This window comes from Marasmius oreades, chromosome 11 (genome assembly GCF_018924745.1).
Source record: "Marasmius oreades isolate 03SP1 chromosome 11, whole genome shotgun sequence".
In the NCBI taxonomy this organism is placed as follows: domain Eukaryota; kingdom Fungi; phylum Basidiomycota; class Agaricomycetes; order Agaricales; family Marasmiaceae; genus Marasmius; species Marasmius oreades.
Window position 1 is genome coordinate 1,607,123 of NC_057333.1, and position 27,801 is coordinate 1,634,923.

At 47.3% G+C, this 27,801-nt stretch overlaps 15 protein-coding genes across 15 annotated transcripts; 9 read left to right on the plus strand and 6 right to left on the minus strand.

Annotated features, from left to right (window-relative positions):
- Positions 1-178: 178 nt before the first annotated feature.
- E1B28_003302 (uncharacterized protein) lies at positions 179-1,951 on the plus strand (the record flags this gene model as incomplete). The annotated part of the gene is made up of 15 exons (XM_043160276.1): positions 179-304; positions 359-391; positions 440-536; positions 601-626; positions 692-722; positions 778-810; positions 865-941; positions 1,001-1,055; positions 1,118-1,210; positions 1,275-1,313; positions 1,376-1,420; positions 1,472-1,498; positions 1,557-1,597; positions 1,658-1,680; positions 1,735-1,951. The coding sequence occupies 15 exons, from the start codon at positions 179-181 to the stop codon at positions 1,949-1,951; spliced, it is 963 nt and encodes a 320-aa protein (XP_043002232.1).
- A 1,092-nt stretch (positions 1,952-3,043) lies between these two features.
- On the plus strand, positions 3,044-3,745 carry E1B28_003303 (uncharacterized protein; the record flags this gene model as incomplete). Its single annotated transcript, XM_043160277.1, has 3 exons — positions 3,044-3,202; positions 3,261-3,419; positions 3,491-3,745. The coding sequence occupies 3 exons, from the start codon at positions 3,044-3,046 to the stop codon at positions 3,743-3,745; spliced, it is 573 nt and encodes a 190-aa protein (XP_043002233.1).
- Positions 3,746-4,435: 690 nt separating this feature from the next.
- Positions 4,436-6,592, plus strand: E1B28_003304 (uncharacterized protein; the record flags this gene model as incomplete). Its single annotated transcript, XM_043160278.1, has 4 exons — positions 4,436-4,746; positions 4,801-5,433; positions 5,488-6,429; positions 6,486-6,592. 4 exons carry the CDS (start codon positions 4,436-4,438, stop codon positions 6,559-6,561), a joined length of 1,962 nt encoding a protein of 653 aa, XP_043002234.1. The 3' UTR covers positions 6,562-6,592.
- A 51-nt stretch (positions 6,593-6,643) lies between these two features.
- Positions 6,644-7,619, minus strand: E1B28_003305 (uncharacterized protein). The gene is made up of 5 exons (XM_043160279.1): positions 7,419-7,619; positions 7,292-7,360; positions 7,116-7,237; positions 6,807-7,061; positions 6,644-6,750 (listed from the first exon to the last, which is right to left on the minus strand). Exons 1-3 carry the CDS (start codon positions 7,587-7,589, stop codon positions 7,127-7,129), a joined length of 351 nt encoding a protein of 116 aa, XP_043002235.1. The 5' UTR covers positions 7,590-7,619; the 3' UTR covers positions 6,644-6,750; positions 6,807-7,061; positions 7,116-7,126.
- Positions 7,620-7,680: 61 nt separating this feature from the next.
- On the plus strand, positions 7,681-9,079 carry E1B28_003306 (uncharacterized protein). Its single transcript, XM_043160280.1, has 5 exons — positions 7,681-8,097; positions 8,156-8,586; positions 8,643-8,796; positions 8,858-8,931; positions 8,994-9,079. Exons 1-5 carry the CDS (start codon positions 7,705-7,707, stop codon positions 9,055-9,057), a joined length of 1,116 nt encoding a protein of 371 aa, XP_043002236.1. The 5' UTR covers positions 7,681-7,704; the 3' UTR covers positions 9,058-9,079.
- A 22-nt stretch (positions 9,080-9,101) lies between these two features.
- On the minus strand, positions 9,102-10,116 carry E1B28_003307 (uncharacterized protein). The gene is made up of 6 exons (XM_043160281.1): positions 10,022-10,116; positions 9,758-9,965; positions 9,626-9,699; positions 9,496-9,572; positions 9,328-9,440; positions 9,102-9,276 (listed from the first exon to the last, which is right to left on the minus strand). The coding sequence occupies exons 2-6, from the start codon at positions 9,898-9,900 to the stop codon at positions 9,153-9,155; spliced, it is 531 nt and encodes a 176-aa protein (XP_043002237.1). The 5' UTR covers positions 9,901-9,965; positions 10,022-10,116; the 3' UTR covers positions 9,102-9,152.
- A 172-nt stretch (positions 10,117-10,288) lies between these two features.
- Positions 10,289-13,320, plus strand: E1B28_003308 (uncharacterized protein; the record flags this gene model as incomplete). The annotated part of the gene is made up of 15 exons (XM_043160282.1): positions 10,289-10,482; positions 10,536-10,626; positions 10,679-10,777; positions 10,829-10,939; positions 10,987-11,090; positions 11,142-11,254; positions 11,310-11,362; positions 11,413-11,511; positions 11,570-11,703; positions 11,756-11,808; positions 11,855-12,174; positions 12,227-12,516; positions 12,569-12,673; positions 12,732-12,809; positions 12,897-13,320. The coding sequence occupies 15 exons, from the start codon at positions 10,289-10,291 to the stop codon at positions 13,318-13,320; spliced, it is 2,268 nt and encodes a 755-aa protein (XP_043002238.1).
- A 352-nt stretch (positions 13,321-13,672) lies between these two features.
- On the plus strand, positions 13,673-14,500 carry E1B28_003309 (uncharacterized protein; the record flags this gene model as incomplete). The annotated part of the gene is made up of 4 exons (XM_043160283.1): positions 13,673-13,809; positions 13,867-14,155; positions 14,223-14,318; positions 14,369-14,500. The coding sequence occupies 4 exons, from the start codon at positions 13,673-13,675 to the stop codon at positions 14,498-14,500; spliced, it is 654 nt and encodes a 217-aa protein (XP_043002239.1).
- A 218-nt stretch (positions 14,501-14,718) lies between these two features.
- Positions 14,719-16,068, minus strand: E1B28_003310 (uncharacterized protein; the record flags this gene model as incomplete). Its single annotated transcript, XM_043160284.1, has 3 exons — positions 14,719-15,536; positions 15,599-15,821; positions 15,878-16,068. 3 exons carry the CDS (start codon positions 16,066-16,068, stop codon positions 14,856-14,858), a joined length of 1,095 nt encoding a protein of 364 aa, XP_043002240.1. The 3' UTR covers positions 14,719-14,855.
- A 2,427-nt stretch (positions 16,069-18,495) lies between these two features.
- E1B28_003311 (uncharacterized protein) lies at positions 18,496-21,309 on the minus strand. The gene is made up of 11 exons (XM_043160285.1): positions 21,145-21,309; positions 20,714-21,090; positions 20,606-20,656; positions 20,431-20,535; positions 20,321-20,368; positions 20,203-20,265; positions 20,094-20,141; positions 20,002-20,046; positions 19,845-19,949; positions 19,712-19,792; positions 18,496-19,656 (listed from the first exon to the last, which is right to left on the minus strand). The coding sequence occupies exons 2-11, from the start codon at positions 20,976-20,978 to the stop codon at positions 19,040-19,042; spliced, it is 1,428 nt and encodes a 475-aa protein (XP_043002241.1). The 5' UTR covers positions 20,979-21,090; positions 21,145-21,309; the 3' UTR covers positions 18,496-19,039.
- Positions 21,310-22,060: 751 nt separating this feature from the next.
- On the minus strand, positions 22,061-24,637 carry E1B28_003312 (uncharacterized protein). Its single transcript, XM_043160286.1, has 12 exons — positions 24,378-24,637; positions 24,216-24,331; positions 23,962-24,160; positions 23,697-23,913; positions 23,532-23,643; positions 23,360-23,474; positions 22,943-23,294; positions 22,750-22,889; positions 22,581-22,695; positions 22,448-22,509; positions 22,349-22,388; positions 22,061-22,295 (listed from the first exon to the last, which is right to left on the minus strand). The coding sequence occupies exons 1-12, from the start codon at positions 24,483-24,485 to the stop codon at positions 22,165-22,167; spliced, it is 1,707 nt and encodes a 568-aa protein (XP_043002242.1). The 5' UTR covers positions 24,486-24,637; the 3' UTR covers positions 22,061-22,164.
- Positions 24,638-24,663: 26 nt separating this feature from the next.
- E1B28_003313 (uncharacterized protein) lies at positions 24,664-25,460 on the plus strand (the record flags this gene model as incomplete). The annotated part of the gene is made up of 4 exons (XM_043160287.1): positions 24,664-24,741; positions 24,802-24,863; positions 24,926-25,019; positions 25,083-25,460. 4 exons carry the CDS (start codon positions 24,664-24,666, stop codon positions 25,458-25,460), a joined length of 612 nt encoding a protein of 203 aa, XP_043002243.1.
- Positions 25,461-25,804: 344 nt separating this feature from the next.
- Positions 25,805-26,119, plus strand: E1B28_003314 (uncharacterized protein; the record flags this gene model as incomplete). Its single annotated transcript, XM_043160288.1, has 1 exon — positions 25,805-26,119. One exon carries the CDS (start codon positions 25,805-25,807, stop codon positions 26,117-26,119), a length of 315 nt encoding a protein of 104 aa, XP_043002244.1.
- Positions 26,120-26,228: 109 nt separating this feature from the next.
- E1B28_003315 (uncharacterized protein) lies at positions 26,229-26,559 on the plus strand (the record flags this gene model as incomplete). Its single annotated transcript, XM_043160289.1, has 2 exons — positions 26,229-26,242; positions 26,301-26,559. 2 exons carry the CDS (start codon positions 26,229-26,231, stop codon positions 26,557-26,559), a joined length of 273 nt encoding a protein of 90 aa, XP_043002245.1.
- Positions 26,560-26,751: 192 nt separating this feature from the next.
- E1B28_003316 (uncharacterized protein) lies at positions 26,752-27,371 on the minus strand (the record flags this gene model as incomplete). The annotated part of the gene is made up of 3 exons (XM_043160290.1): positions 26,752-26,781; positions 26,837-27,213; positions 27,269-27,371. 3 exons carry the CDS (start codon positions 27,369-27,371, stop codon positions 26,752-26,754), a joined length of 510 nt encoding a protein of 169 aa, XP_043002246.1.
- Between the last annotated feature and the right edge of the window lie 430 nt (positions 27,372-27,801).

The window sequence follows — 27,801 nt, forward strand, 5'->3', positions numbered from 1 at the left end:
TTGAACTAATTGCATAAATACACGCACTCCGAGTTGTAGAGGATCCTACAGGATATCCCCAAGAAGGTTTAGCCGTACATAATAATCAAAGTGCCAAGAGGTTCTCCTCTTTCGTTCCTCCTCCTTTCTTTCGTTCCTTTTCGCACTTGGCCTCGTCTCCAAGTTTTGTCGCAATGAAATGACGCCCGAGACTCCTCAAATCACCAACAGCGTACTTGGACTTCAATCGCGTGCCGACTGGCATCACACCTCCGTACCTTTTAAACTCGTTCCTGCTAATTTCGTGGTCAGTGCGACCCTTCTAGTAAGTTCCTTCATAGACTCCAGCCGCCTTGCTTTTCACGACCCGTATACTTAGGTTTATGATTACCTATGTACACTAGAACAAGAGGTACGAGCAATTCTCGCAATACTCCACTCAGTGGCTCAACTTGAACAGCTGGCGTATGTGTGGTCGAGACCATGGTCACTCGGTTCCATCATGTTTCTATTCAACCGTTATTTGCCTTTCGTGGACACCTTTCTATACCTCGGGAGTGCGTCTTTCAGGTTGCTGTTGGAGCCTGAAGTTGTCTTTTCTAACTGATATTATTCCGCCAGTGAGATTTGGACCTTTGAGTGCACAGGTTAGTACTAAACGATAACCACTCTTGCTACTGTAGATGATGCTTACACTGGATGTTCACCCCAGCAATGCCTTCACACTACAAATGCAACATTATGTGAGATCAGTCTCCCCTACTACACATATTGCTTCATGACAAGTTCCCCTCGAAGGGTTGATGTATATTGGTGTGGTTTTATCCGAACGTATGTCATCTTCGATTTTCAAGGACAGGACAAAACTGAACGAATTTCCCAAAGTGATTTTGATGCTGCGAACATATGCACTATGGGAGCGCAGCCGACGTATCCTCCTCGTGTTATCCTTGACCGTGCTGGTATGATCTAATTTCCAAGGACTGTCCCTATTCGTAAATTGAAGAGATCGGAAATGCAGCTTCTCCTTATCCCCGGCACCGTCATTGTCTACAAGGAGACACGGACATTTAGATGTGAGCACAATTCAAGACAACCGTGCTGAACAACGATAAATTGAAAGTTTTCATTTGAACAGTCGAAGAGTCTTCAACTACGATTGGTTGCAAACCGAATGCGACATCTAATATCGGATTTGTTGCGTATGTCTTGCTACTTGTAAATGAAACGAGTGAGTGTTTCCCCCACAAGCTAGAGTGATGATATACCTGATAGCCGACCATCCTTCACCATAGTCGTCGTCGGGCTGACTATTGTGAAAGGCTACCAACATCGTAAGTCAAACATTAGAAATCGTTCGCAATTGCCAATCGTTTGACCTTCCTCTTCTATTCAGTCCATCGCACAAATTCACAGTGGGTCTTACAGATGTATCAAGACGGTTAGTAGTGAAGTTTATCGTGACGATAATGTCCATTGACCGTACTTGTAGGGATTTTGTTTTACATCTATCTGTTGAGTAAGTGTTTCCCATTAACAGCACGGAACTTACAGATCATAATCTTACGCTCGCAAAGCACTTTCGATCGGGAATATACTCAGTACTCTCGTAAATCCTGTCAGTAGAACCCCATATTCCGTTTTGATATGTTCATTCGACTGATGGTACTTGTTGAAGGGAATGGGACCTTGGCTAGTCAGGTACGCTTTACAATTCTGCTGACTCAATTGGCATGTTCAACCTAGCCCAATTAGTTTGCAACGGATATTACACTCCCTCCTGGCAAATCGAGTGTTTTTCGTCATGTTCAGTGGACAGTCGGTTCCTATCACGCAAAGAACTCTGCCCTTCTCAACGACCTCTTCTGCCCCTATCTGTAGCGCAGATCTGGTTGAGAACGAAACACAAGTCGAATTGGGCAAGCCATCTAGGGTAGACAGTTCGGGAGCGTTAGTTGACCTTTCACGGTAGTCCCCTTCACTGACAGGCTGGCTCACGTCATGTATATACACATCTCTATCAAGTTTCTAGCGTCCTAAGAACATGTTCGTTGTCTCGTGTACCCGGTTCCCCTACCGCCTCCAAGTCTCCAATCAGTGCCCAGCCAAGCTAGCCTCACTCACGAAACAAGGTTCAAATGTATAAGACCTATAGTACTTTTCTCCAGATGTCCGCGTTGTCGCGAGAGGTGTCTATGACCTTCCGGTTACAGTGTTGGAAAGAAGCATAGGAAAGAAAAATACTACTGACGATACCTGAGGTCGTTGTCGGCGTTGTCGGCGTGTTTTGCAGCGTGAGAATCGTTTTTGGGACACAGTTTCCTCGCCGATTTACACGCCTTGAATTTGATGCAAAGCACGGTGCAAAGAAGCGAGCAAACGCAGAGATAACATTTCCGGGTGGATTTAGATAATGGCCAAGCCGCCAGTGACATGTGTTAACCGGAAGTGTAGATAGGGGGTATAGTGTCCGACGAACCTTTGACCGCGACAACATGCATATGAACCTACTCACCGAATTCCGACTCTTCAAAACCACTCCACTTCCTACCGTCGAGCTGGCATTCGATACGTTGAATGATAGACTCAGAGCCGACACGCTGCGGCTCAGTGCTTACAATCTTTGCCTCGGACTAGAACGCGAAGTCACAAGCGAGGTGCACGTCATGTATGCAAGAGTGCTCGGATACTTGGTCCTCTATCCTCCCTCTTCTAACGATCTTGCGGAAATCGTGAAAGAAATCCACTCCTGCAGCGCCGAACGTGATACGTTGCTTCAACTCGGGAAGTTTCTCGTCGATTATTACATTCAGCGTTGTAAGTCTATCACGAGCACCTACCGAAATAAACTGGCCTGAACATACGCATCTAGTCAGAAAACACCGACCAGCTTTTTCCAGTCGGTCTTCATTAGATGGAGAGGATCTGATGGCCGTGATAAAGGAGGCTCCCAGAGATGGCAGACTCGCAAGAAACAAGTATTTCATAACGCTTGAGTGACCATGATTTCAACTGCCTTCATAAGGCTCTCATTCGTGATGGCTTTCGATGTGTGATTACTGGAATGTATCACAAAAATATACCATTACCTGCAAGCTTCGACCTCGACAAAAAGGAAGTGAAGCGAGCTGGCGTAGTCTGGACGGAATGTGCCCATATTGTACCAGAATCGACATACTTCGAGATATCTGACGAGGAACCGCTGAGCTCCGTCGTTAAGAAGGTATATTTGCACACTTTACCTGCTGATACTGTCCTGCTCACTTAGTACTATCTCTTAGAGTGACTATTCTGCCTCGCTCCTCGCTGTCTTGAAGCGTTTCGGCTATAACGTCGAGAATATCAATGGCTCTCAAGTACATTCGTTGTGTAGCATCATGACGATGGAACAAAATGTTCGTGATTCGTTTGATCGCCTAGAGTTGTGGTTCGAGGCAACGGTAAGCGATACGCATCACATTGGAGCCCTGGCACCTACTGAAGCTATGGTGCATCTGCATTTTCATTCCAGGAAATCGAGAACTGTTATCGTATCAGAACCGTCATTGACATGATGCACATACCAGACAAGGTTACATTCACGCACCCCGCTATCTTTGGTTCCGGCTCTCACGCGAACTCTCCACTCCCCTCCCCTGAGCTCCCCGCTCTACATGGATCATGTGCCAAGGTTTCTCATCTCTCGGGGGCAGCTACATACCTTGACGAGCTGGATCAAAATCTAGATGATCTGCCTATTTTAGGCGGCCGATGGAGGGTCATCTAATGTATTGAGCAATGCGCTTTTGCCTTCACTGCATTTGAGATAATGTATTTTGAATGTAGTGACGATGTTATGTAGAGTTCCTGTTGAGAGATCGCGACTCAAGACATCACAATCATGTACGGGTGACAAAGTCAACTACTTACATTGAACGACAACTTGAGAGTATCGCAGTAAATGTCCTCCAAGATCTAGACCAACGGAATCAACCGCACGTTCTGGATCATGAATATCGGGCATGGTGGTAAATTCGAATACCGCAGTTCAGGTGAGGTACAGTATTCGGATAGTCCGTCAGCTGGAAGATCAATGAGTTAATTGATCAGTATCTTGGTCGTGAGTACAATAACGCGCGTGCTGCATGCGATCCAGTTGTTGTCCTTTCTGTTCCAAAAAGGCCCTGCAAAAATCAATCGCAGATTTTGTTTGAGACGCTCCGACGGAGCACCTGGGTGAAAAAGTGCTATTCTTGCCCGCCCTCCACTACACTCGGTACTCTTTGGATAGGCTCTCTGTCTAATCTCGATTGTCAAGCCTGAAGAGAGGACCTGCCGTAGTGTTTTGAGGTGAAGATCACTGTAAAAGGCTGTGGCCGATCGGGCACGTGCGAGGCAGGAACCAATACGCGCATGGCGGTGAGCACTGACAGTGACATTCTTTTTTATTATAAGACGCTTTTGACGACCATCAGCGATGGCAATCCCATTGCTTCGTCGGCGTGTTAGCTTTGTCCGGTTGTGCTTTCTCGTTGGTGTTCTCGTATTCTTTCGTTTAACATTCTTTTCATCCTCGCATTCTTCGTCACATTCTTTTTCGACATCGCATTCGCATCAGATTGAAGAACATAATTTTATTGAGCGGAATACTAGGCCAGACAAGTCACTAAATGTTCAAAAGCACAAGTTTTTACAAGCTCGTATGGGGAGGGAGGAGAGGGACGACTGGCTGAATCCGGTTATTCGCAACGGGATGGAGGATTATTGGGACCGATTCCAGCTGCCATAGTGAGTGTCTAGTAATTCTGCACGTTTTCCGTTGCTGAATGTCATCCTTAAAAGCATTTTGAATCGAGATACATCCGCTGTGGACGCTCAGCACGTTTCAAGCGCGATCGAACAACTTCTTTCTCTCAATGGTTGGGTTGCTGCTCTCTGCACTACTCTCACTAGACCTTTCGGTCAGAACAAAAACGAGGACCTTTACGACGAACTCATCCGACAAGACCATCTATACTTTATTGCCATTGTCATACATTCTGCCGACCACTTCCTTGTCGACCAACTTGCAGTTATCGTGCAGCTCGCGAAGCGACTTGGGACAAACAACATTTTCGTGTCCATGCTTGACTACGACTCAGTAGACTCAACAGAAACCTTGACCGACCTCTGTGAAGCCACTTTGACATTACTAGGGGTGCCATTCAGGATTCGAAGGGTACCTGGCATGACCGAGGATGCCGCTGCCGCGTATTATCCATTGGAGGAGGCGCACATGCGAAATTTGGCGTTGGAGCCTCTAAAGGAACTCGACGTAAAGAGAGGGATACGTTTTCACCGAGTGATTTGGCTCAAGGGATTCACATGTCCCAATGATATTCTGGAGACGATAAAAGTCAGTTTTGCGAACGAAGCGGCGATGGTGTGTGGCATGGACTGGGCTGAGCATAACGGGTTCTTTATTTTTTCTGACAGGTGGGTGGGACACTGGTTTTCCAATCTATTCCCTAACATAACTGTTCACGATAGATGGCGGACTCGAGATATTGAAGGCGACCAATTTCGTCAATCGAAATCTTCTTCAAAACCAGACGCCGTACCTCCCCGAGATAAAGTGGGTGCCGCCAGATATGCGCAACATCTACCCTTCCAGGTGTTTTGTTGTGAGTCTGGCACGCACGTCGTGGACCCTGCACAATCATATTACAAGGGCATATCGTACCGTGCAGGAACTGATTTCCAGAATCTCAGTCGCTCTGACCCAGTGGTCGATAGAGGTCCAAACGCCCCTTGTCTCGACAGCAGTCAGGCCTGGTTCTGTCGTGACCTGTGGGTAGGAACTGCTAGGGATGGAATGCAAGGCTCGTCAAGCAATGGCTTCGTGGCAGGAATACGCAAACGGATGGTTGAGGTAGCCAGCCGTGATCCTCTCATGTACAAAGCCCGCGGAGAAGCGAGGGAAAAGGACGGTGCCGTTGTACGTCTCAGGAAAAGGGAGGAACCTGTCGAGCAGAAAGAAGAGGAAAGAGATGACAAAGCAGGGGAAAATGTGTTGATTAAAGAAAAGGATGGTGATGGGGTTCGAGAGGCTGACGTCCATGTTATTGACGCGGATGGGATGCCTAAAAAGTTGGAGGAGGTGGATGATGATGCGAGGCCCAAGAGGGAAGCCAAAGTGGAGGACGCGGATGCCAATGCGGGATCAGACTACGATGCTATTAGTGACGAGGAGGGCGGAGGAGTGGTTCCAAAGGCAGATCATGGCAAGCTTTCCATTCCCAACTCGGTCTTCCGTCCCGCAAAGATCTTGGTTAATCCTCGCTGTCCGACAACTTATGCTGGAGTCAGTCATACGCAGCTGGCGTTGGATTTGTTTGGAGATGGAGACGATATTGCTGCTAAAGGTGTTCGGAAGTACGTCCTCGAAAATTGGGAAGGAGCTCCCGAGAGCTTCGTGTGTCAAGAACAACGGTCAGTTGCCAGGTCTGTAAAGCTGATTATAACGTGCTGAACAAAACGCTTTCCAGACAAACGGGTGGCAGGAAAGCTCCTAAGACCCAAAGGCGGCTTGGATTCTCGATTCATGATGAATTACAGAAATAGGCACATACTAATAGAATAGGATATTTTCGCCTTGCTGTTTCTCTGTAATGTATCTACTTAAGGTTGTATCTATTGATCTTTGGGTGGACGTCTGTACATCCATACCATCATAATCTGAAGAGCCAGGGATTCTCACAGGTGCTCGCGTTTCTCTTCGAAGTCTAGAACGAAGTCTACATCTCTCTAGTCCTGTACCCGACGCGTTGGCGAACTGCGGTTCTTCACATTCGAATGGGTAAACGTACGTAGACGTCAGATGTCGCTCTCTCAGATATTCGAGCTTCAAAGAACAGAATGGCATAAACTGATGAAAGACTGCGTTCCGTGGATTGAGATTGAGAGGGTTTATGGTCCAAACAGTGTGGAGGAGTCGTATGAGTGTATCGCGATGAGTGGGTTGGACCGGATGAAGGCCTCGTGTGGAGTTTGTAGGAGAACCGTTATTGAAACTGAAGGGTGGTGAAAAGGTTAGGTTGTAGGATATTTTGTGTTGTCATGATCTGTTGTACCGCTATGAGAAATCGCTTGACTTCTTTGACCTGCCCTCTACTAACTTCATTTGGAATCAAGATTTGGGCCGCGGAGGTTCTGTTGGTGGAATACCCCACTCCGGTAGACCTTTAGGTCGTTGTATCCGTTTAGGCTCCCAATCTTTTTCTCCTTCCGCGCTCAATTTCTAAGGAAAACTCATGTAAGGAATGAAGTAAAAATGAACTCCAGGACAACGCACGAAATATTCCTCTCGGATATCAAACTTCCGTCTATTACTATCCAACCTTAGCTCCTGTTCTTTCGATACCTAAGATAAAACGAAATAAACACCCATCATGTACTCAGAAGGAAGGTTACGGACGCACCTGTTTGACTTTTTGATCATGAAGGTCATATCTCGTTTGAGTAAATGTTGACATCCCGTAAGACGCAGCGACCATGAGCAGAACAAAAGGAATCCCAATGAGCCATGGTTTTCTTTCGACGTTTCGGTTGAGTTTGGAAGGGTTCAAAGGTTTGGATGAGAAGACTGCCATCCTGGTGATCTGGGGAAATGGTAGACCTAGTCAGACATAGTCTATATATACTACACGTGCTTTCGAAATCTACATCTCTCTCACTTCTTTCCCATTACCCGCCCACGGCTAAGCTATGGGGATGCTTCCCAAAATTCCGCCACATTTGATGACACTGGCTGACCTTACAGTTCCCCAAATCAATCGTTTACTCGCACATTCCTTCTATTCCAAGCAATTAAGCAAACCTTGGCTGAAACCCCATACTCCCAATACCAAGAAGCATTCATTGAAATTACCTTCCCAAAGCCTTTTCAACAAAACTGTTGCTTTACTCTTTTCGAAAAGGAGTACACGAACCCGTGTATCTGCAGAGACAAGTGCCACCCTTCTTGGGGGACGGGCACTTTTTTTGGGGAAGGAAGATATACAGTTAGGTGTAAACGAGAGCCCTAGGGACACTGCCAGGGTAATTGGGGGAATGTGCGAAGGTATCTTTGCTCGCGTTGGTGATCATACAGAAATTGAAGTGAGTTTGGTTTTTCCTGCTTCCAACAATCCGAGTCATGTTTTTTTTTGTTCGGTAGGAACTTGCGAAATACTCTCCCGTTCCTGTAATAAACGCCCTCTCTTCTCTGTGGCACCCTACCCAAATTCTCGCTGATCTTTTAACGTTACACGAACATGCACACGAGTTCGCACCTGCAACACAAAAGGATGACCTTTCTCATCTCCAAACGTCGATAAAAGCGCGAAAACACCAAAAAGTGCAAAGTTTCCCCGACCTCAGGCCTCTTACTGTCGCTTATATCGGTGATTCCGCTAACGTGTTGCACGATATGCTGGTCACCTACCCGAGGTTAGGACATCAACTTCGTGTGGCGAGCCCGGAGAAATATAGGGCTCCTCCTGAAGTTTGGAAAAAGGTAGAGGAACTCGAATGTGACAAGGGAATCTGGTGGGGAACTGATCCCCGTGAAGCCGTGAATGGTGCAGATGTAGTCATCACAGACACTTGGTTAGCGTCTCTATTCGGACTAGTCCTCAGAAACCCACGTTCACCTCGAATTTCAGGATTTCGATGGGGCAGGAAGCGGAGAAAGCTCAGAGGTTGCAAGATTTCGACGGCTACCAAGTGACTGAGGCCCTTTGCCGGGAAGGAGGTGCTAACCCTGACTGGAAGTTCATGCACTGCCTACCCAGGAAGCAAGATGAAGTTGACGATGAGGTATAAAGTGTTTTTGTTCGTTCCCTTTGCTCTCCTCATGATCATCATCGGCTATATCCAGGTCTTCTATGGTCCCCGGTCCCTCGTCTTTCCAGAGGCGGACAATCGCAAATGGACCATCATGGCCATCTTCGAGTAAGTTGATATACCATCTGCGCTAGTTCACGAGGCATTTAATATCGCCGTTTTTTTGCCAGCCTCTTTGTCGGAAAATGGAGTATTGAGGACAAACGTGAAGGAAAAACGGAAGGATCGAACTAGTAGACAAAGTTATGCCATGCAATCCTCGCGTTCCTCGTAAGAATCTGCTAGATTTAACCCAAATTGCGTCTCTACCACTGGTACATTCGTTATGATTACACTCGAGTTTCGATGTGAAATTCTACAGGTTCTTCGGTACGAGCTGCTTCACCATAGGTAAGAAGGCCGACGTAAGGCATCACATTGTATTTCAGCGCGTAATGTGCTGACGGGATTTTCCTGCACCGAGGTGAGCAAACATCCATCGATGAAGAGCGAGGTTGCACATACTTGAAAGTAGACGATATCTCACGGAACGCATACTTGTTCTTCCCCACAATCCTGATAAAGGCGTCATCCTTTGATCGCACAATGCGGTCCCAGATGACGATTTCGTTCTTGACCTAGAATGTAGGATTGGATGTCAACCCTCATGGAACGAGGTCAATTTTCACGTACGCCTTGAGTATTTTCGTACTCCGCTTCTAGGGAGACAAAGAGTTGCTTCGTGTTCCAGTTGAAAAGAGGGGTGAGGTCTGAAGAAGTATTCAATAACCGTGAATTCAGCTATCTGGTCGAGAATACACACCAGCAGTGACGTTAAAATTGACAAAAGCCATCTCTTGTTTTCTTCTGGGATATCTGGGAGCCTTTGAGGGATAACTTTCATAGAATTCAATCACACCAATCTTCCGAATCGAAAAAAAAAAATGGGCCCTACACTTTGACAGAAGATATCGCAAGGTGTCCTTTGGGTTCTGCGGTCAATAGAAACGACGACAGTGAGATTGCGACCAGTAAGCCCATCATGCAGGATGAAAACAGAGCAGAAACATTATTGATTCTGCTGAAGATACTATGCATGGTTGGTCGTTGGAAGTTGGAAGTTGGTTGGAAGTTGGTTGGAAGTAAGAAGCTGGGCGCTTCGACTGAACCGTGACACGTAAGTAATCACCAGATATGACTGAAAACGAGCAATTCGCACCTAGGGTCGTTGAGATGAAGGAAGTCGATATGATAAGAGAAGAGCTGGAGAACTGAACCTGTCCCGAGGAAATTGGTCAAGAAAGGACTCAGAGAGGCGACGGACGGAAATTTCGTCCGGCATTACCAGAAATGGACAGCAATCAGGTGCCTCCGGGAAACGGGCACGTGATTGTGATCAGGCGCGTTCAGCTTCCGTTTACCCAAATTGGAACTCAACACCATCAGCCTTCTCCTCTCTACATCGGTGGCAACTCCAACCAATTCCATGGCGAACGCTCACAAAGTTCGTATCGTTGCTCGCCTCAGGCCAAGGATTGATGGCGAGGTCGATGATGGAGCCATACAAGTTTGCCACCCGTCGGACAACACCTCGAGCTCTTTTTCCTCCGCGAGCGGTGCTGGAGCTAGCTACATTAGCGTACCCAACCCAAGAGATCCAACCGAATTATTCAAGTATCCGTGCGTGTTATATTCTCTTCTCTTTGATCCAATTGTATTGACATTGCCACTAGTTTTAGCAGTTGCTACGACCAGACATCCACACAGGAGGAACTTTTCGAAAACGACGTCTCGCCATTGATGAATGTTGTCTACGAGGGAGTGGTACGTACTTTTATCCAATATATTGCCCACAGCCTGCTTATGTTGTTCTCAGACGGTCACAATTTTCGCCTATGGTGTGACCTCTTCCGGTAAGACGCATACCATGCAGGGGACAAAGGGTCAGCCAGGAGTCATCCCAAGAGCGGTTGCGGTTCGTCGGATCATTTATCATACACAAAATCGATGCGATGAGCGCCAACAGAGTTTATTTAACAAACGGAGCGAATATCCCCAGTTTCAAACCTCATTGACCGTGTCGTATATGGAGATATATAAAGATGAGGTATACGACCTCCTAGTCGAGAGGGATAACGTGAGTGCCTCCGAACTGTACACGCGCTCGGCTCACTCGTTCTGTAGGCTCCTAAACTTCCTGTTCGCGAAAATCACGAAGGAATGGTTTTCGTAGCTAACCTTAGCTCAATATCCATTTCAAACGCAGACGAATTCGATGCAATTTATGGGTTCGTTCTTTTAATTCATATCCTCCCGGAATTTGACTCATCTCTCTGCAGCCAAGCCACCAAAAACCGTTCCGTTGGGGCCACCAACTTGAATCGCGCCTCTTCAAGGTCCCATGCAGTTCTAACAATCGAAATCACCATGCTGGATGCCATCAACAATAAAAGTAGGGTGCCCAACACCTTTGACATAAATTTTTTTGCTCAATGTCTACCTGGAAGCTCGAATTGGTAAGCTGAATTTGGTCGACCTCGCGGGCTCGGAGAACAATAAGGTACGAATCGTGATATCCTTCTTTTATATAAACCCTATATAACGACACAGATAACGGGCAATGATCAAATTCGGATGCAAGAGTCTTCTGCTATAAATAAGAGCTTAAGCGTTCTCGGGAAAGTGGTACATGCCTTAAACATTGGACAGGTGTGTACCACATACTATACACCTCCCTCGCATGTCTCTCATGGCTTTACATTCACAGTCTCGAATACCTTACCGAGAATCGAAGCTTACTCGAATACTACAAGATGCCCTAGGGGGGAAATCTGTTGGATTATTAATCTGCAACCTTGCTCCTGGGGTGAAATTCCGAACGGATACCGTCAATACGCTCAAGTGAGTGATCGCCGAACTAGCTTCTGTCCATCTCAATGATCTACCTCTGAAGATTCGCTACACAAACGAAGAAGATAGAAAACAAGCCTGTCGTTAATGAACAAGGTGGGCTCAATCAAGTAATGCATAACCGCCAATTGACATCTTTCAGATAATCGTCCAGCGGTTAAACCCCACTTCGCCGCTCTCAACGTAATTTTACGACCCCCACAGCAACCTGCTAAAGCGTTGATTGTGCCATCCGAACCTACCCAAAGTTTCGCACCACATCCCCAACCACAAATGCTCGTAAACCTTCCCAGACGTGGACGGCCATCACTGGTTCCCCGCCCGCGTGTTTCCAGGGTTTCCTCTGCATTCCAGCCTATGACTGCTCCGTTAATGCAGATTCCAGAGGGTATCGTAACTTCGCATTCGATGAACGGAGGATCTTCATTCCAGGGCATGACGGAAGCAGAAATCAATGAACGGGTTGGTCTTCTCTTGTACTCATTTCTCCTCAGTGACTTTAAAAGTTCTGTAGATCTCAAAGGCGGTCGAAGCAGAGGTAGCGCGTAGACTGGAAGAACGCGAACGAGCCAGAGCTAAAGAAGAGGAGGAAAGAGTGGCCGAACGCTCAGCGTCTAACACTTTGCCAGAGGTATCTGGTGCTGATACTCCCTCGAGGAGGCGATCAACTCGAAGCAAGTCTCGATCACCGAGGAAGGAGGATGCGCAACCGCTCCCTCCAGGTCTCTTGACGCCCTTACTGAAACGACACAAGGACATGGACAACGAGCTGCAATCCCGATTACAAGAACTTGAGAGGAAATAGTATGCCCCTTCTTGCTGGTTATGGTCCCTGGACTAACCGAGGATTGAACAGTGAGCATGGTGATAAGGAAGCAAAGTTGGTGGCTGCGTTATCCCCCGTCTCGAGGAAGAAGACCGGGAGAGCCTGGGTTGCTCTGGCTCGCGCTCAATCAGAGAAGTAAGTTTTGCAACGTTATTCTGATTTTGGGAGTACTTCCGCTAACCTTGCATTCAAGGGGTGATCTTCAAGTGGCGTTGGATCTTTACCGAAAAGCGGAAACCTATGTACCGGGTAATGTCAAGCTGAAAGAGAGGTGGATACTTTTTGTTATTCATGTCTTCCTGTATAAATTATCTCACCCTGGATCCCCTGGGGGTTCCTTTTAATCCCTTTAATATAGAATCATCGAGATAGAATGGGCTGTGAAGAACGAGAGACCGTTCGTACCTTCACCGAAGCGACCAAAGAAAACCAAAGCAGAGAGAAGGAAAGAAAAGAAGTGTAGGGAAAAGGAACGCGAAGTTGAAGAGAAGGAGAATCCCCTTTCTGACGATCAAATGGATGTTGACGAGATTGCCGCGACCCTTTCTGGAACATTCGGCGCAGAGATCACGAATGCGGTAGGCGACGGGACGCCTGAGGAGAATATTAATCAGTCTAGGAGTTCTTCACCCGCCAAACGACGACGTTCGGAACAGGATAGTGATCTCGAGCACGCTACCCCGGCTAAGCGCGCGAAGACCAAGGTCGTTGTGTACGGTAGCGATGACGAGGAACCTCTGGCCGCCCCGGTTAGGAAGGGGAAGAGGAAACTGTTGGCTTGAGTCCGTCGATGTAAGCGTGCACTTGATTTTTACTTGGTTTTTACTTGGTTTTGAAGCTGTGAACTAGTTTTGTATTTCGCACAATTATACCTAATCTATTTTCTGATCCTCGTTCGTCACTGTTTCTTCAACCCCAATTGCATCACGGCAGCTGGCCTGAGAGCAAGAAACCAAAAAGAGTCATCTGACCAATCACATCTTGACCTTTCGCCTATCGATACTCCCAAAACAAGAGTCGTTCTTCCCAGCGTTGTGGGAACGTGCTGACCCCTCAACTGATGGGTGTCAATCGAACCGTTATATACTGCACACGTTCAATGATGTAAATCGAATACCCAGCTTGCTTGCAAACATGTCCGAATTCAAGTTTCCTCTCTCACCTATCGAAATCCAAGCAAAAAATCATGCGATCCTCTGCGCAAGCGGTTTCCTGATTCTCCTTCCGGTTGGCGTGCTTATAGCACGATACTCAAGGACAATTACAAATAGGTGTGTCCGGTTTATCATTCCGACAAAAATCTGACGGGGGTAACAATACCACCACAGATGGTTTCCGTTCCACGCTGCTTTCCAACTATTCGTTGCAGGCCCTGTAATCCTCACAGGCTGGTACTACGGCTGGAAAACCTCAGAACAACTCCTGCTCGGTCATTTCTACGACCCACACCAAAAGATGGGATTGACCTTATTGATTCTCTACGTCGTGCAACTACTCGGTGGGGCGTCCGTTCATTGGATCAAGACGCCCTCGCGATTCGGTAGCGGCACACGCCCTCTTCGGAACTACTTCCACGGCTTTTCGGGTCTCGTAATCTTTGTTGTGGCGGCCTCTCAGGTATTTAATTTTCACATCACTTCTATTATGTCTCTGGTGACTGAGGTAAATACTCCCGACGGTTTAGGTCCATTACGGTCTATACATTGAATGGGACGTTGCTCTTGGAGGGCTGCATCGAGTTCCACAGAGCGCGAAAAATGCGTGGATAGCTTTGGTTGTGGTAAGTGACTTTTTTGATTTGTAGCGGTGATATTGAACCCCCCTTTCCAGATATTCTGGGCTCTATACATCGTAGGCCTCGCACTTCTTCCTCGACAATTCCGCCAGGAGAGGAAGGGTAGAGAGCATCGCGATTCTGAGGCTCATCATGAATTACGATCTGGTAGAACTTCCGAAATTTGAACAGTTGTGTATAGTAGGGTATAGGACTGCTCCGAAATCCGAAGTTTGCTATATATGCTCGGATACTGTCGAAAGGGTGGTGATGATACAATCGAGGGATATTTGAAACGACTAAACGAACAAGATAAGAGCTACAGATTGTTACTTGGACTTGAGGGGTATCGTTAGAGCGAAACGAAACATTGAACCAACAGCATCAATGTATGTATGGGTATAAAGGGGTATAAGAAACGGGAAGAAATCAGAGCAACTTATCAATACAACGAAAAGTCAAGAGAAGCAGGGTATTGGGGGAATTGTACAAACTCTAGTGGGGTTAGTAAATCTTTCAAGAATTTACTCGCCGGGATGGGTATTATTGAGGGTATTGCAAGGTCCTCGTATTATTTTCCGCTGTGCGGGACCATTGTGAAGGACTAGTAGTATTCCCTGCGGGTGGAAAGGTAGTTTGTGTATGATGATTAGACGACGACGACGGTGCATGAGAATTAGGTCCTGTATATGGATGGGATGTATGACGATTGAAGGAAGATATGTTGACATTGTTAGAACCTTCGAGTTCGGGTGTAGAACGATATACTTGAGGAGAAAAGCGACTTTCATAACCCTCAGAAGAGGAGGTAGGACTGATGGATTGCCGAAAGGTATCACTTGGGTCGTAAGGAGCGTGTCGTGGATGAGAATGTGGAGACTGAGCGTGTGAAACATTGGACGAAAATGAATGGGGGTGGATATGTTGCTGCTGCTGCCTCGAATGTGATTGGATGACGGTCGGAGAAATCGGGATGGACAACTCTCTGCCACGACTCGGATGGCTGGAGCCATCCGCGGCATTCATTGGATGAAACGTTGAGAGATTCTGGGAAGAATAAACGAAATCGGGAAACGGTTCAGAGACGAAAACGGCGCCGAGAAGTATGGCTGTTGAAGTGGCGACGGGAAAGATGAGCAAACCTGCACCCCTTCCGGGAGGGATAGGGGGACTGTGGGGTGGGGATGGTCTCTGTGAGGGTAAAGGGAACATGACTACCGCAACCTGTTTAAAATAGAACCTTTCCAGTCAGGATCCCACGAAAAAGGGATGTGTTCGGCACTCACCAATTGCTTATCCCACAGATGCCGTGAAAGCGCTCGGAATTTGTTTTGATTAACCATATTTCCGTTCGGGTCTCTGAGTTTATCAGGAAGAAAGGTAGCGCGAGGAATCGAATTGGAGTGGGTATTCAGATAATTCTGGAGTTGACCGTAGATCGGAACAGCATTTGGGGTTGTGATGGAAAAAATGAGAGACGTTGGCCAAAGCTCGGAATATCTGGGTGGCCTTCAGATCAGCTCAGTTTCGATTCACTTGTGCAAGAATCCTAGTAGAAAGCTCACGTTAATCCATCCGATTCCACAGCATTGATTTTGATTTCCTGGTTATTTCCGACATCGGAAGCACGCATACCGCTTACAATGAAACTGCCTCTCCACGGCTGTACTGGCCCGCCGGAGATGACGGGATTTGGAGGCTGGGACGCAGGGGGTGGCACGAAAGATTCTAATTGGGTGGGAACACGATAAACCATCACAAATGGTGAACACTCGTTTGAATAGATGCAAGGGTATCTTGATTGACGTGTGTGTGCGTCTGATTGAGTCTAGATGGGGTATAAAGCTATCTTGAGCGTTAAACCAGTCACGTTCAGTTGTGTAGAGATAGCCACTTACTAATGATCTCGAATGAGGAGTGTTCAACACAAATGAACAGTAAAACCAGAGCGGATCCTGTCTGAATGAACGGAGGAATGAAACTGCTCCAACGGGAGCCTACGAAGGGGAAGATATGCGGGTATCAAATCGAACTTTAGAAGATGAGAAAGAACGAAAAAAAAGAAGGAAGGAAAGTGAAGGAGAAGTCCCTCGTGTTGGACGAACTAAAGCGCCACCCCACCGTTAAATGGAACCACGGAAGTATGGGTCCATCTGTTCATTTCGTTCAGCTTATAAGGGGCCGGAGCTCAAGCTCAAGTTAACGGGGATATGGGGAATCGTGGTATGATTTTGGGGTTGGTGAGTTGTTGACAAGAGGAATATTGACCGGGCAATTGTGGATTCTGAGATTGCGCCGTTAAACGCGTGGAAGAGGTTGTTAAGCTGGTTTGAGGCGCAATGGGAGTAGAATCCAAGGATCAGGTTCCATATTGTCGTTTACAGAGTTGGGTATCTTATTGTGAAGGGGAATCGCCGAACAAGGAAAAACACGGAACACCAGGGTATGACGACAAAATCTGATGAGTGGTATGTACACAGTTCCCAAGACCCATTCAGCGGCGCTGGCTCAGGTGCAGTAGGCGACCATCTGCGACCATCGACTTCGTGCGAACCTGCTGGACAATTATCAAAGTTTCCTACCACGCGCCGTTTCCGAGGGCGTTCGTTACAGCCCCCTAGCAGCACCGAGAGTGTGGGCCAGTTAATTTTCTGACTCTCCAAAATGGCAGGTAGATCCTGGTAGATCATCATCGTTGCGGGATGCTGAAAGAGCAAACAGATTGTTGTCGACTTCCTGGATATGGATCGTGTGGGATGTAATAAATCTACAGAGGGTCGGGGGCAAGTCGGGGGACAGACCGTGTGGCGTAGGAGGTAACCACGTGAACCACATGGCGCTCGCGTGGGACTCGCGTGAACCAAGGCGTTACGTAACACTAAACGTTTGCCATTGGTCGGCAAATCCCTGCCTGGATACTAGACCTCCAAGTTGCTCAGAAGATTTCTGATTTCTTTTCACCGCGTATCCAAGCCAAAACTTACCAGGGTCAATCGATAATCTCGGGCGAAGACAAAGCTGGTCATTGCCGATTGAGTTTGATCAGGCGATCCAACTCGTAGCACTACTACTCGACAACTAATGTTTGCTGACTGAGATGGTGGGAGTTTCTCGTCCTCCTTGTGCTCTCTTTGGTTTTTTGGTGGACTTTCCAGCTATTTTCGGGTGCTATTACAGTTCAATACTGGGCCCAGAGGCTCTGTGTCTTTGACAGGCAGAACTTCCATCGAAACAACCCCCGGTGCCAACTGCGCCACCTGAGAGCTCTCCCGCCGCCGCCGCCCTAGGCCTCTGAAGTCATAATCATTTTCATTTCCCATGAATTTCGCTTCTGATTTGTTTGACCGTAAGCCCTAGTTACCCAAAGGTCCCTAGTCTTCATTCCATCTTTCTACACCACCCAAAAATATTGAACGTATCAACCCTCTTTTGGATCGTGATCCGCGCGCGGTCGCTCCAAAGCCCTAAAGGCTGAAATCGCTGAGGATAGCCTTTCGGTATCTTACAGAACAGAGTGGCTCCGATTGGTAGTTTTGAAGATGTAACCGGCCCGTGCCTCGTAAAAGTATATGTATAATGTACAAGTACTGTTCAATGTCGTTATCGCATGGACAAGCCTCAGCCTTCACTCCTGAGAACACGGGAGTTTCCGGCAATAGCGCGTCGTCTAGTCGTCTAGTCGTCGTGGTTCCGTAGTTCGTGAACGACGCGAATGCGAATGCGAACGCGAACGCAGGGGTAAATTGACTGCAAGTACAACTTGGTATTAGGTTACCGAACCCACCAAAGGAACTCTCGTTGAGCCGATAACCGCAGAAAGTGATATATACATACGCCCAGTCTTCAATATATTCAACCAGGCATTCACTTTGTAACATTGAGTACACGCGTCAGGCTAGTAGCAGTAGTGGCAGAAATACAAAAAGTCATTCAAACCATCAACAACGAATCTTATTGAAACGAATCTTATTGAAAAAAGGCCGCCGTTCGAAGAATTAATTTCAGGGTCCTCTTTTTCAGAGATGAATGTTCTTTTCCTGAAATATCTATCGTCCGTTCAATTCAACGACAAGTTCAGGTCCCCATTTACCGATAACGACCTCGAGGTAGGGTACTGGTACCACTTATAGGTTTTCCAGATGCCGCCCTCCCTCTTAGCCGTCACAAAAGCCATATAACCAGTGATCGGTGAGGTTGATTATTTCCTATTAGGAGAGTGACTGATTGTGACGACGATGGAAGGGATAGCGCAAAACACATGTGTGAAAAGGTCGAAAGAGTTGGTGCGGGGTAAACGTGCATAATGGTAGGCGAGGGGGGTAATGCGGGGGGTAGCAAAACTACAAAAACGATGACGTTGGTATACGCATGGGCTTATACAATGGAAACTGCGACAGCAGCAACATATGGGAAAAGGCCTCAGATAATGAGAGAAAAATCAGTAAATCCAGAACGCGAAAAAGAGGGGGGAAGAAAATGAAGACAACAACAGTTCAAGATGCAGATTGATGATGTGCGATACAAATGTGGAAAATGAATGCGTTAGAGTGAAAGGAGATACTGGAAGCAGAAGTGGTTAATATACACCTCATGCCTGCAGTATATGACTCACCAATGGATAGTAAATTATAAAATTACAGTAGAATGAATGAGAGGCTGTTGTCGCATGATAGGAAGAGAAACCGTTCAAGAAATACGGTGCCAGCCACGGCCGAAAAAAAAATAATTCAAATCAGATGAGGCGACTGTTTGGGATGACAACTTTCCACGATCCATTCACAATCCCCGACCTGAACGAGACCGTTAAAGTAGCGATAGTTTCCAAGAACGTCGACCCGAACGCAACCTTTGGCAAGCGCAACTGCCGGCAACACAGGCGAGGTTTTTATTCGTTCATCGCGGAAACGCTCGCATTCTCGGAGGCCTTCTTTGTTCTTGCTAACGATCGCCATCTCTCGGGAAGTAAGGGGGGCTTGCAACATGTCGAAAATCGCTCTGAACACGTCTATGGGCCGAATCCCTGCGGGGTCTACGCTGTGAACCGTGGTCTTCCATTCAGGATTGGAACCCATGAACAGGTGCATGATGTCAAGTCTGCAATGCGAGGATGCCGGGCGTCGGAAGTATCGTCCCGCTGTCTCATCAGCGATAGGCCGCCTTTTCCTCCTATCGTAAACAACTGCTCCTGGTTTGTACGAACCCGTCGGGTCGTACGGGTGAGGATCAGGTTGATACATCATGTCAAATAAGGGGGCAAAATGATAGCACTCCAGAGGCCGCTTTTTTGGATTATCCTGACGCACGAGTACCCAATCGAGTGATATTACCGAAAGTTTCAGAGGTTCTAGAAAACATTTTCTCAGTCACAAGGCACGTGGACCCAAGATGTGTCTTCTCACCTGAGGTGATGAGGTGGTCAGACTTCAAGGCCATCCCCAAGTTATAGCTATTCTGGTTCATCTTCTTTATGTCGGGGGTTTCTACGACCCGTTGGGTATCAGATCAAACTCATAGAAAGTAATAGTTCCTTACCCCAACCCTTCTTAGGTATCGCCTTCTCATCCTGGGAATGAGAGATGGTAATCGGCTTGTCTGCATACTTTGAATGCAGATCCGAAAGAGGTTTAGAGTGTACGTCTAATTAGACGTAAGTCAGAATGCAACCGATGAAATGTAGAAAGCGTGCTACCTGGATAATGCCTGTCTGGCTTGTGTAGCCGTGAACTGGCACGGGCTGCACTGGTTCAACAAAATGAGGAGTTGTAGAATCAAGTGACGCACTAGCTTCAGTACGCTTAGTATATGCTTCCGTGTCCGAGACAGAGTAATCTACACCGAGAATGCGACGACCGATGAGAGCTTGCAAAGAATGAAGTCAATCGAAACTCACCCGCTGAGGTTCTTCGTCTAGTTGATGATGCGAATGGTGCCACAAGAATAGATGCTGAAAGATCTGTGCAATCTCGATTAACGTCTCACATTCAAAATTTAGTGGAAATAAACCGTACTCGTCTCCGTTCCCTTTGTTGTCTTCTTGAGTATGCTCTTCAGAGGTTCTAGGTAAGCGCAAGATCAGCATCTTCAGTCGCGAACGGATCGAAATTCGCAAACAACATACTGATAGCTGACGAAAACGTAGATGAATTCGACATAGTTCTCTCTCGGTGAGACTGGCTCTCCGGTGGTACCATGATGCTTTGTCTTCCAGAAGACTGATCTGGAGCTAAAGGATTTGTCGAGCGGGTCATGGTCAGAGTTCAGAATATAAAGCCTTATTCGATTTGGGAACATACCCGCTGGTCTCATTCCAGATGTCGAGTTCTTTAATATTCCTTTAATGGGCTCTGCGGACAGAACCTAATGTCACTTGTCATTTCAGGCGAAGAAGGTAGGTCACGCACTCTCTGAGGTCCCGTGGCTTGAGGTAGAATTTGTTCTCGTTCGATGGTGGAGAGTAGGATCGGGTATAGTGTGCCGTCTTCCAGAAGACGAGACTGGCGTTGCCGATCGATTATGAACGGCTGGCGTAGCATTTCGTGGCATCATAAAACTTTGCATAGTGACAAAGGAAGTGTTTGAAGTAGGACTAGGCGGAAGAGCGATACTAGAGATCTTGGGAGTCTTGGGATAGTCTTTGCGTTCGCTGCTTCGAAATAACCGATTCATTATGGTGGGTTGATGGGACGAGCAAGTAGCGCTCTGGCTCGACTAGTCGAGAGTATCGAAACGATAGATGAAAAACGCGTGGAAGAGGAACGGCACGAGCTGGACGGTCGGGCTAAGAAGCGAGGCATAAGACATAAAATGAAGGACGGAGGGTAAAAGGACATACCTCGTTGTTGACCAGCACCCTTTCACCTCCGAACTGAGGAGAAGGCCCTCGGGGGTCTCCACTAGAAGCAAGCTCTGCTTTATTTGTGGAGGGAGAAGGCAAACAGCCAGCCTCAAGGAGGCTTTCGAGCCTCCCGTCCAACACGAGGTGATGAATTCACCCCGGTTAAAGGCACGTGAGCCCAGGTGAGCCTTTCAATCTATGACATGTGGGCACCCTTCCATGTCGGGAAGAATCACGGCTCTTGTCAAAAGTCCACGATCCCAACCGGTCAAAGGCGTTGGAAGACGTTCATAATCTCGAGCTGGGGTCCGTATCAAACTAAACTTACTATCAAAATAAGGTTTCTGTATTCGGAAAGATTAGGTTTATGACCGTGTGAATGTCTGGCGCGGGAACGAAAACCCGTTTCTGCTGCCAAAGATAACGATTAGGCGCCCAAAATTGCACAAGCGCCTCCGCCCCCTCGCTTGCAGGTAGGCAAGGATGGTGCAAACCACGTACACAGAGAACCCCAGGACCACTTACTTTCTCCGCATTGTGCACCACGTTTCTCCCACCCTTTGCATCGCATGCTTAACAGGAATCAGAATCCTTGCATCGACAGTAGTCCCTTTGGAGGGAACGTGGTCGACAGGCACAGAACTTGATATTGGACTACGTCTGCAACAGCGTGAAACTGGAGGGCATCAAGATCTCAGAGCATAGACCGAGCAGCTGAACGAAGTCCACCTTTAGAAAAACTGTGCAGTTCGAGAGCAAGCTGACAAACGGGGTTCCCGTTTCCCGTGCGGGCCACGTCCGTTCAGTGTGCTACATTACGTTTCACCGGCACGAGTGCGGTATCATCCTATCTTGAGGACGGTACTGCCCAAGTTAGTGCAATCTTGTGATGTTCCAGCGCTGCCAGAGAGGAGGTGCTGCAATTAGAATCAAGAGCTGATTGAGGTAAACTTCTGGAAGAGCGTGATGTGAAACAGAAAATACTACACAGGAGGGTAGAGGGTCAAATCTCCAATGCTAAGTAGATTCCCGTATTTTATTATACCGAATCTCGTATCGAGGAATAGGAGACAAAAATTCTCCAGCTAATAAACATTTGAGTAATCGAATCGGGTTATAGTGAGAGACCAAGCGAGACCATAGTCGAGCTAGACCCCACGTCAGAGAACAGCTTGAAACTCAAATAAAATCATCCGCTCACTGTACTGGAAAAATATTACAGAAAGAGTGATTGGTTGGTTCTGATAAGAGAACGGTTATTCCGAATAAATTGAGCTGAACAAGTGAGACAAAAACTGACCTCGAGCACCAGCATTGGTTCATGGACTCCAGCAAGAAATTTCCGCGAGAAATACACGCCGCCTGAAATCGGAGGGACTTAGCGATGGGAAGGAGGGCAGATAACCAGTCGCCATAACCAGTCGCCAACGCACCAGGAAGTCGCCACGGATCCTTTGCTCTCAGCATCAACGCGAACAAAGGGAAATGGTTCATGAACGCCAACTGCGTCTCCAAACTCGCTTGTACCAGTATTGTTCCCAAGCGCATCTGTACAAATTGATCAGTTGGTAAACAAAACAAAAATCCGAGATTGATTATCACCAGAGCGAATAGTAAATAATAAACCAGGATGGTGGGAAACAAAAACGCAAGGAGCGTGAATAATATCGTACCAAACAACAGCTGGTCGACATCATATTCCCAAGAATCCGTCCGATTCCGAAGAACGTTGTACCTTTTGCCTATCGATACCGGGATCAGACTAGACGTCGCCTCAATCAGGTAACAGAAATACCTCGAAACAAGTTCCACAAACTCCCAGCGGTCTTCAAAACCCTTGCGTAGACTGTGTTCGTTATCACATAGCAGAGATATATGTGAACAGTAAAGACGGTCAGCATGTCGCAAAAAAGTGAGAGTGCCATTGCCATCCCGCCCAAGGCACCGCCGAAGGAGCTGATAAGGCCAAAAACGTAGATCACAATCGGCAAGTGAGGGAAAAGTCTCTCAAGCACAGTTCCCCACATTGCCACCATATCGATAAAGGTGTAGGAATAGAACCAGCTAAGTTCAGTGTTTAATTTTAGCCCAGCCGGCCAGGAGTCTAACCATCGAAGAACCCATTGAACCCATACAATTAAGGTGTCCTGCGGGGGAAAGGCAAATCGATCAGCAATCAAACTTAGAACATCAGCGACAAAATTGGCCGCACTTTTGTATGCCTACTAATCATGGCAGCGAGAAAGTTGTGATTCTCTAATAAGAACACCCCAAAGGCGTAACCGATCGTGATATCGTTTAGTATCAACCACACGGTATTGAAGAAACTAAGAAAAAGAAAAAGAGCTAAATTCGGAACACAAATGCAGGGAGACGACTCCTACTTGGTATAGCGTGCAGAGTATGTCGGCAATGGGATTTCATCTCGTTGCGAAAGAACACGAATTTCTGTCGACAAGAAAGTCATTTGTTCGGCTCGAACGTCGACCTGTTGAACTAGAATTCCGTAATTACTAAGAGGTCGGATTGCCAGCTGCAGAAAACCTCACTTATCGCAGAGACATCCTTCAATACGGCATAGTGCAAATTGAGTGCAGCTAAGTCAACCGATATGGGAATGTTACATATGACATTCAATAGTCTCCCAATAATAGAGAAGACAGGGCTGAACGGAGCGGTGATGGCAGCCAGACATGCAATGGTTATGGCGTGCAGAGCCCGCTTCTTGGGCTGCAAGAGATCGGCCAGAGAACCTGTAGCATTGAGCTCAACGAAAGGGTAAGCGGAGTGTATTCTATTCGAGAAATAGTATACCTGTTCTACCACATTATGACTTATCCCACACGATTCCGCTGGAACACGGGGCGTTGTGAAGTCATGTTCTAGCTGTTTCTGTATCAGTCGTGCCTTAGTGTCGACGCGATATCCTGATTCATCGAGCTGTAGCGTGTCGAGAGAATAGAACCGCAAAGATTTGGAGGAATGCTGATGATAATAAATGATATAGTGGTCTCTAAGTTTGAAATTTTAGCTGAAATTCGAGCCCATGAAGGAGACAGACGACTTACCCAACGCCGTCGAGATCAAGAATCGGTGAATAATACCTCACGTCGATACTGCATTTTCCTAGAAGTGTAAGGCCAGACGGCGCGTGAGTATACACAATTACTTCAGCTTCCTCTCTCTGAAAATGGTGAATTTTAGTCATTCTTAAGTGCACCAAGACTCACATTATCCGTAGTAGTTACCCCAATAACGCAGATAGCAGGTTCTAACCAGCCATAACAGTAACCACCTACCCTACAGCCGATGGGCCAAAAGACGGGCTTTAGAACCATCAAGTAATGACTAGATCCTTTCTCGGTTTGAAGTTTTGACGACGGTGTCAGATGTTGTTCATCAAAGAAAGGTGCTTCGTGTTGTCGTCGTTCACTGCACAAGGATTCTGGATGAAAATAGTGGTCGAAGTTCTAGATCTCAAGGGTTGCAGCGGGGTGCAGCGTGGGAATAATAACAATGTTTCCCCCCGAAGCACAAATCGTCTCGTCGTCCACAGCGTTGGCTCTTTTTGCATGCACAACATATCAATTACAGGTTTGATTTGAGTTCATCCAGGGCATCAACTGGACTGTGTGGGTCGCTCCTCATTGGGAGACGGTCAATAGGGTCTTCTATGATGTTCGTAAAACGGAAGCAATCGAAAATGATATTACATTGTGAGTTTCTCTCTAGTTTTTTTTTCTCTCATCTTCATTTAATATCTGATCATAACTCTCAGGAAGAAACGATCTAGACTCGAGGATGGTGGACTAAAGTTCGTCCAGCACACGACTCCCCAAAAGCAATTGCCGAACTTTCACGCCATGGAACACGTACGCCACTCGTAATTTCCATGGCCTTTTGTTTCTCTAACATGATACCAGCAAGCAGTTTAGGATCCTCCAGCTTACACTGAAGAGCAGATTCTAACAATTTACGAAGACCTTCTTTCAAACCCAGAGGTAGCACCTCAAACCGTGGAGATTCCAGTTACGCAGGACGAATCAAATGAAGGGAGAGACCAGTCTCTCTTGATGCAGCTCAACCAAAGACTTGTGATGTCAACTGGTTCCTCGAATTCGTCGTCCGAATCACTATCCTCGATACTTCGGCGCATGACGCGAGCCAAACGCGAGCCCACCGATCACACGAAGTTCAACATCAACATGAAGACATTCACCAAGGACCAAGGAGCGTACCTCAGGATTCTGGACAACTTGAAAGTCGGAAGCCCCGCATTGGAGTGGGATGTAATAACACCATGTTCAAGGTAAGGCCAACATTGCTTTACCCGTTACTCGAAACTAATTGCAGCGAAGATATCCCTACCGAACAGCAGCGGCACCTTCACATTAAAGTTCATCTAAACGCGACGTCCTTCTCAACTTTCCCCACCTCAGCCTTTTCTAATGTGCATTCTTATGTGAACCAAGTCGTGCCTCCGCCATGAAAATATACTCCAAAATTCTGACAATCTGTGCGTTGTTAGAGGGTGCTAAACGGGTAGGAGACCTGGCGCGAGCTCGTTGGATCCTGGCAGAGATGATTGGGGAGAAACAGCGCGGATCAGCTGACGTTACGGTAAATGAGAAGGCGATGATACCTGCCTTTCACGCCTATGTGGCTTATAATTATCAGGTACCGTTCAAACGGTCTATTGTTGGTGGAAGAAGAGGCTGGGGATAAGGATAAGGAAAAGGATAATGGTGAATTGGAGACCGCATTACAGGAACAACAACCAGACAATACAGAAGCTCTGCCACCTGTTCCCGAAGCGAGGACGCCTTTGTTTACCCATGCACCCCCACAAGCCTACCGCGAAGTCCTTGCAGAAGCCGAGATTTTGTTCGTACGGATTCTTGAGGAAACCGGTGCAAAAGTCAATTCCAGGAGGTTCGAAGACGCATTTGTTCCGCGTCGGCCATCGTGTTAGATCGTTCATAGCAGGCTGAGAAAGCGGTCAAGCGGCTCATAGCAGGCGTTGCTAGGGGTCTTAGCGATCCCCAGCTATCAGCCAAGCTGATCGACGCTATGTTGAGCTGATGCCTCAAAACTGGTACGTTCATCACTGGTCACAGTACAGATTACTTACTTTTCCTCTTTTCCATCTCTAGTCACGCTTGCAGCGCCAGCAAGTCCTCCCTCCGTCGTGCTGGCCTCGGTAATCTCGCTTCAAAGATACCCTTTCCAGTCGAGATTTTGGTAGCGAAGACGACACGACAGACCGAGGAGATACAGGGGAAGGAGGAAGGAGATTGGTGGTCATCGACAGAGTCCGATCTCTCGGAGGCCTTGTCTGACAATGGCTACACCTCGCAGGACAACGACCTCGAGGATCTCGATGATCTTGGACGTCGTTTGAGAGACTGTTAGGGTAGCTGTGCTGTGTCTCCTATCGTTCATATCCATTCATGGACTCGCTGGAGTTCATATTCTTTTCACTGTTCATATTTGTATATAAGACATTGAATGTTCATCTACATTCATAAATGACTGTACATGTGAATGCTCATAAACGTACGATACCCATGCATTTTTACTGATGTAAATGTACGGACTGACCCCTCAATTTCCTTGTTGACGAGGGAGGAGTTTCTGCAGTACAATTGTTGTCAGCTAACTGCTCCACCATACCGAGAAACCTACACACCGGAGTAAACCAACCTCTGGCATGCTCGTCAAGCCGGTCCCACAGAGCATTCGTTTCCTCGGCCATAAGGGTACTGGCGATTAGTACCGCGTTGTCGGCAATCGTGGCGTCGCGTTCATGCGACTGTAGTCGGAATATCTTGACTGACTCGCTGTCTATCAGGACTCCAACGGGTGTGGGGCGACCGTTCAGCCTAGGATGTAAAGTACCTTTGTTATAACCTGCCATTCCCTTCATGTAGCCTATCAACTGTACTTCGGCTTCCGCACTAAGATCGTTATCTTTCTTCACCTCAACCACAGCAATCAATATGTCGCTGCGGTTGTCATCTACCCCCGCTTTATAGATAACAAAGTCCGGGATACGACTCGGACCGCCTGATCAAAGGTAATCAGTCAAGCTAAACTCTCGGTGTAAGGAAGGAGCACCAACCTGAGCGTGCACGACTGTAGACCGGCGTGTCTGTGTGGTATTCATTTGAATGTTGAGAGTCCATGCTGTCCTCTGACGATTCTTGGGAATGTTGAGAGTTCATGCTATCCTCTGACTCATGGCCAGACCGGGAGGAAAGCTCGCTCAACGGGACAGGTTGACGGAGACGCCCTTGTGGGACGACGAGCCCTTCAAAGCGGGGAACACAGCGTTCAGAAAGGAGTTGATAACTCCGTAATAATGAGCTTCATATCTCTCCTTAAGTTTGTGTTGAAGAGAGTTCCGAAGCGACGACGAATAAACAGGTCCAATTCGGTGTATGGCCGTGGCGGGGGAAGGGCTGAGGAGGCTGCAGTTGCCATGCTGGAATCCTGAGGATGTCACCTCATGCAAGCGATGGCGTCGGTGGTAGGTCACAGGTAGTAAGTTCGGCGGGGGTCTGGGGGCTCAGAAAATTTGTAATTGGACCCCTTTGAAATGTGGACTTTCCTGACCTTTCTGAGGAATGGCGGATGAAGTCAAGAACCAACCTT

Bases quoted from the DNA above. Each gene is read 5' to 3' on its own strand.
- E1B28_003305 (XM_043160279.1), bottom strand. From the start codon at position 7,589: ATGGCAGTCTTCTCATCCAAACCTTTGAACCCTTCCAAACTCAACCGA. The intron at 7,361-7,418 runs GTGCGTCCGTAA...GTTTTATCTTAG, and splicing joins ATGATCAAAAAGTCAAACAG to GTATCGAAAGAACAGGAGCT. The intron at 7,238-7,291 runs GTGCGTTGTCCT...AGTTTTCCTTAG, and splicing joins ATATCCGAGAGGAATATTTC to AAATTGAGCGCGGAAGGAGA.
- E1B28_003306 (XM_043160280.1), top strand. From the start codon at position 7,705: ATGGGGATGCTTCCCAAAATTCCGCCACATTTGATGACACTGGCTGAC. The intron at 8,098-8,155 runs GTGAGTTTGGTT...TTTGTTCGGTAG, and splicing joins GTGATCATACAGAAATTGAA to GAACTTGCGAAATACTCTCC. The intron at 8,932-8,993 runs GTAAGTTGATAT...TTTTTTTGCCAG, and splicing joins ACCATCATGGCCATCTTCGA to CCTCTTTGTCGGAAAATGGA.
- E1B28_003307 (XM_043160281.1), bottom strand. From the start codon at position 9,900: ATGCATAGTATCTTCAGCAGAATCAATAATGTTTCTGCTCTGTTTTCA. The intron at 9,700-9,757 runs GTAGGGCCCATT...ATTCTATGAAAG, and splicing joins GCGATATCTTCTGTCAAAGT to TTATCCCTCAAAGGCTCCCA. The intron at 9,441-9,495 runs GTACGTGAAAAT...CCTACATTCTAG, and splicing joins AGTACGAAAATACTCAAGGC to GTCAAGAACGAAATCGTCAT.
- E1B28_003311 (XM_043160285.1), bottom strand. From the start codon at position 20,978: ATGAATCGGTTATTTCGAAGCAGCGAACGCAAAGACTATCCCAAGACT. The intron at 20,369-20,430 runs GTATGTTGTTTG...GCGCTTACCTAG, and splicing joins TACGTTTTCGTCAGCTATCA to AACCTCTGAAGAGCATACTC. The intron at 19,657-19,711 runs GTGAGAAGACAC...AATGTTTTCTAG, and splicing joins TGACCACCTCATCACCTCAG to AACCTCTGAAACTTTCGGTA.
- E1B28_003312 (XM_043160286.1), bottom strand. From the start codon at position 24,485: ATGGTTCTAAAGCCCGTCTTTTGGCCCATCGGCTGTAGGGTAGGTGGT. The intron at 23,475-23,531 runs GTAGGAGTCGTC...TCTTTTTCTTAG, and splicing joins TACTCTGCACGCTATACCAA to TTTCTTCAATACCGTGTGGT. The intron at 22,296-22,348 runs GTGAGCGGATGA...CGTGGGGTCTAG, and splicing joins TGTAATATTTTTCCAGTACA to CTCGACTATGGTCTCGCTTG.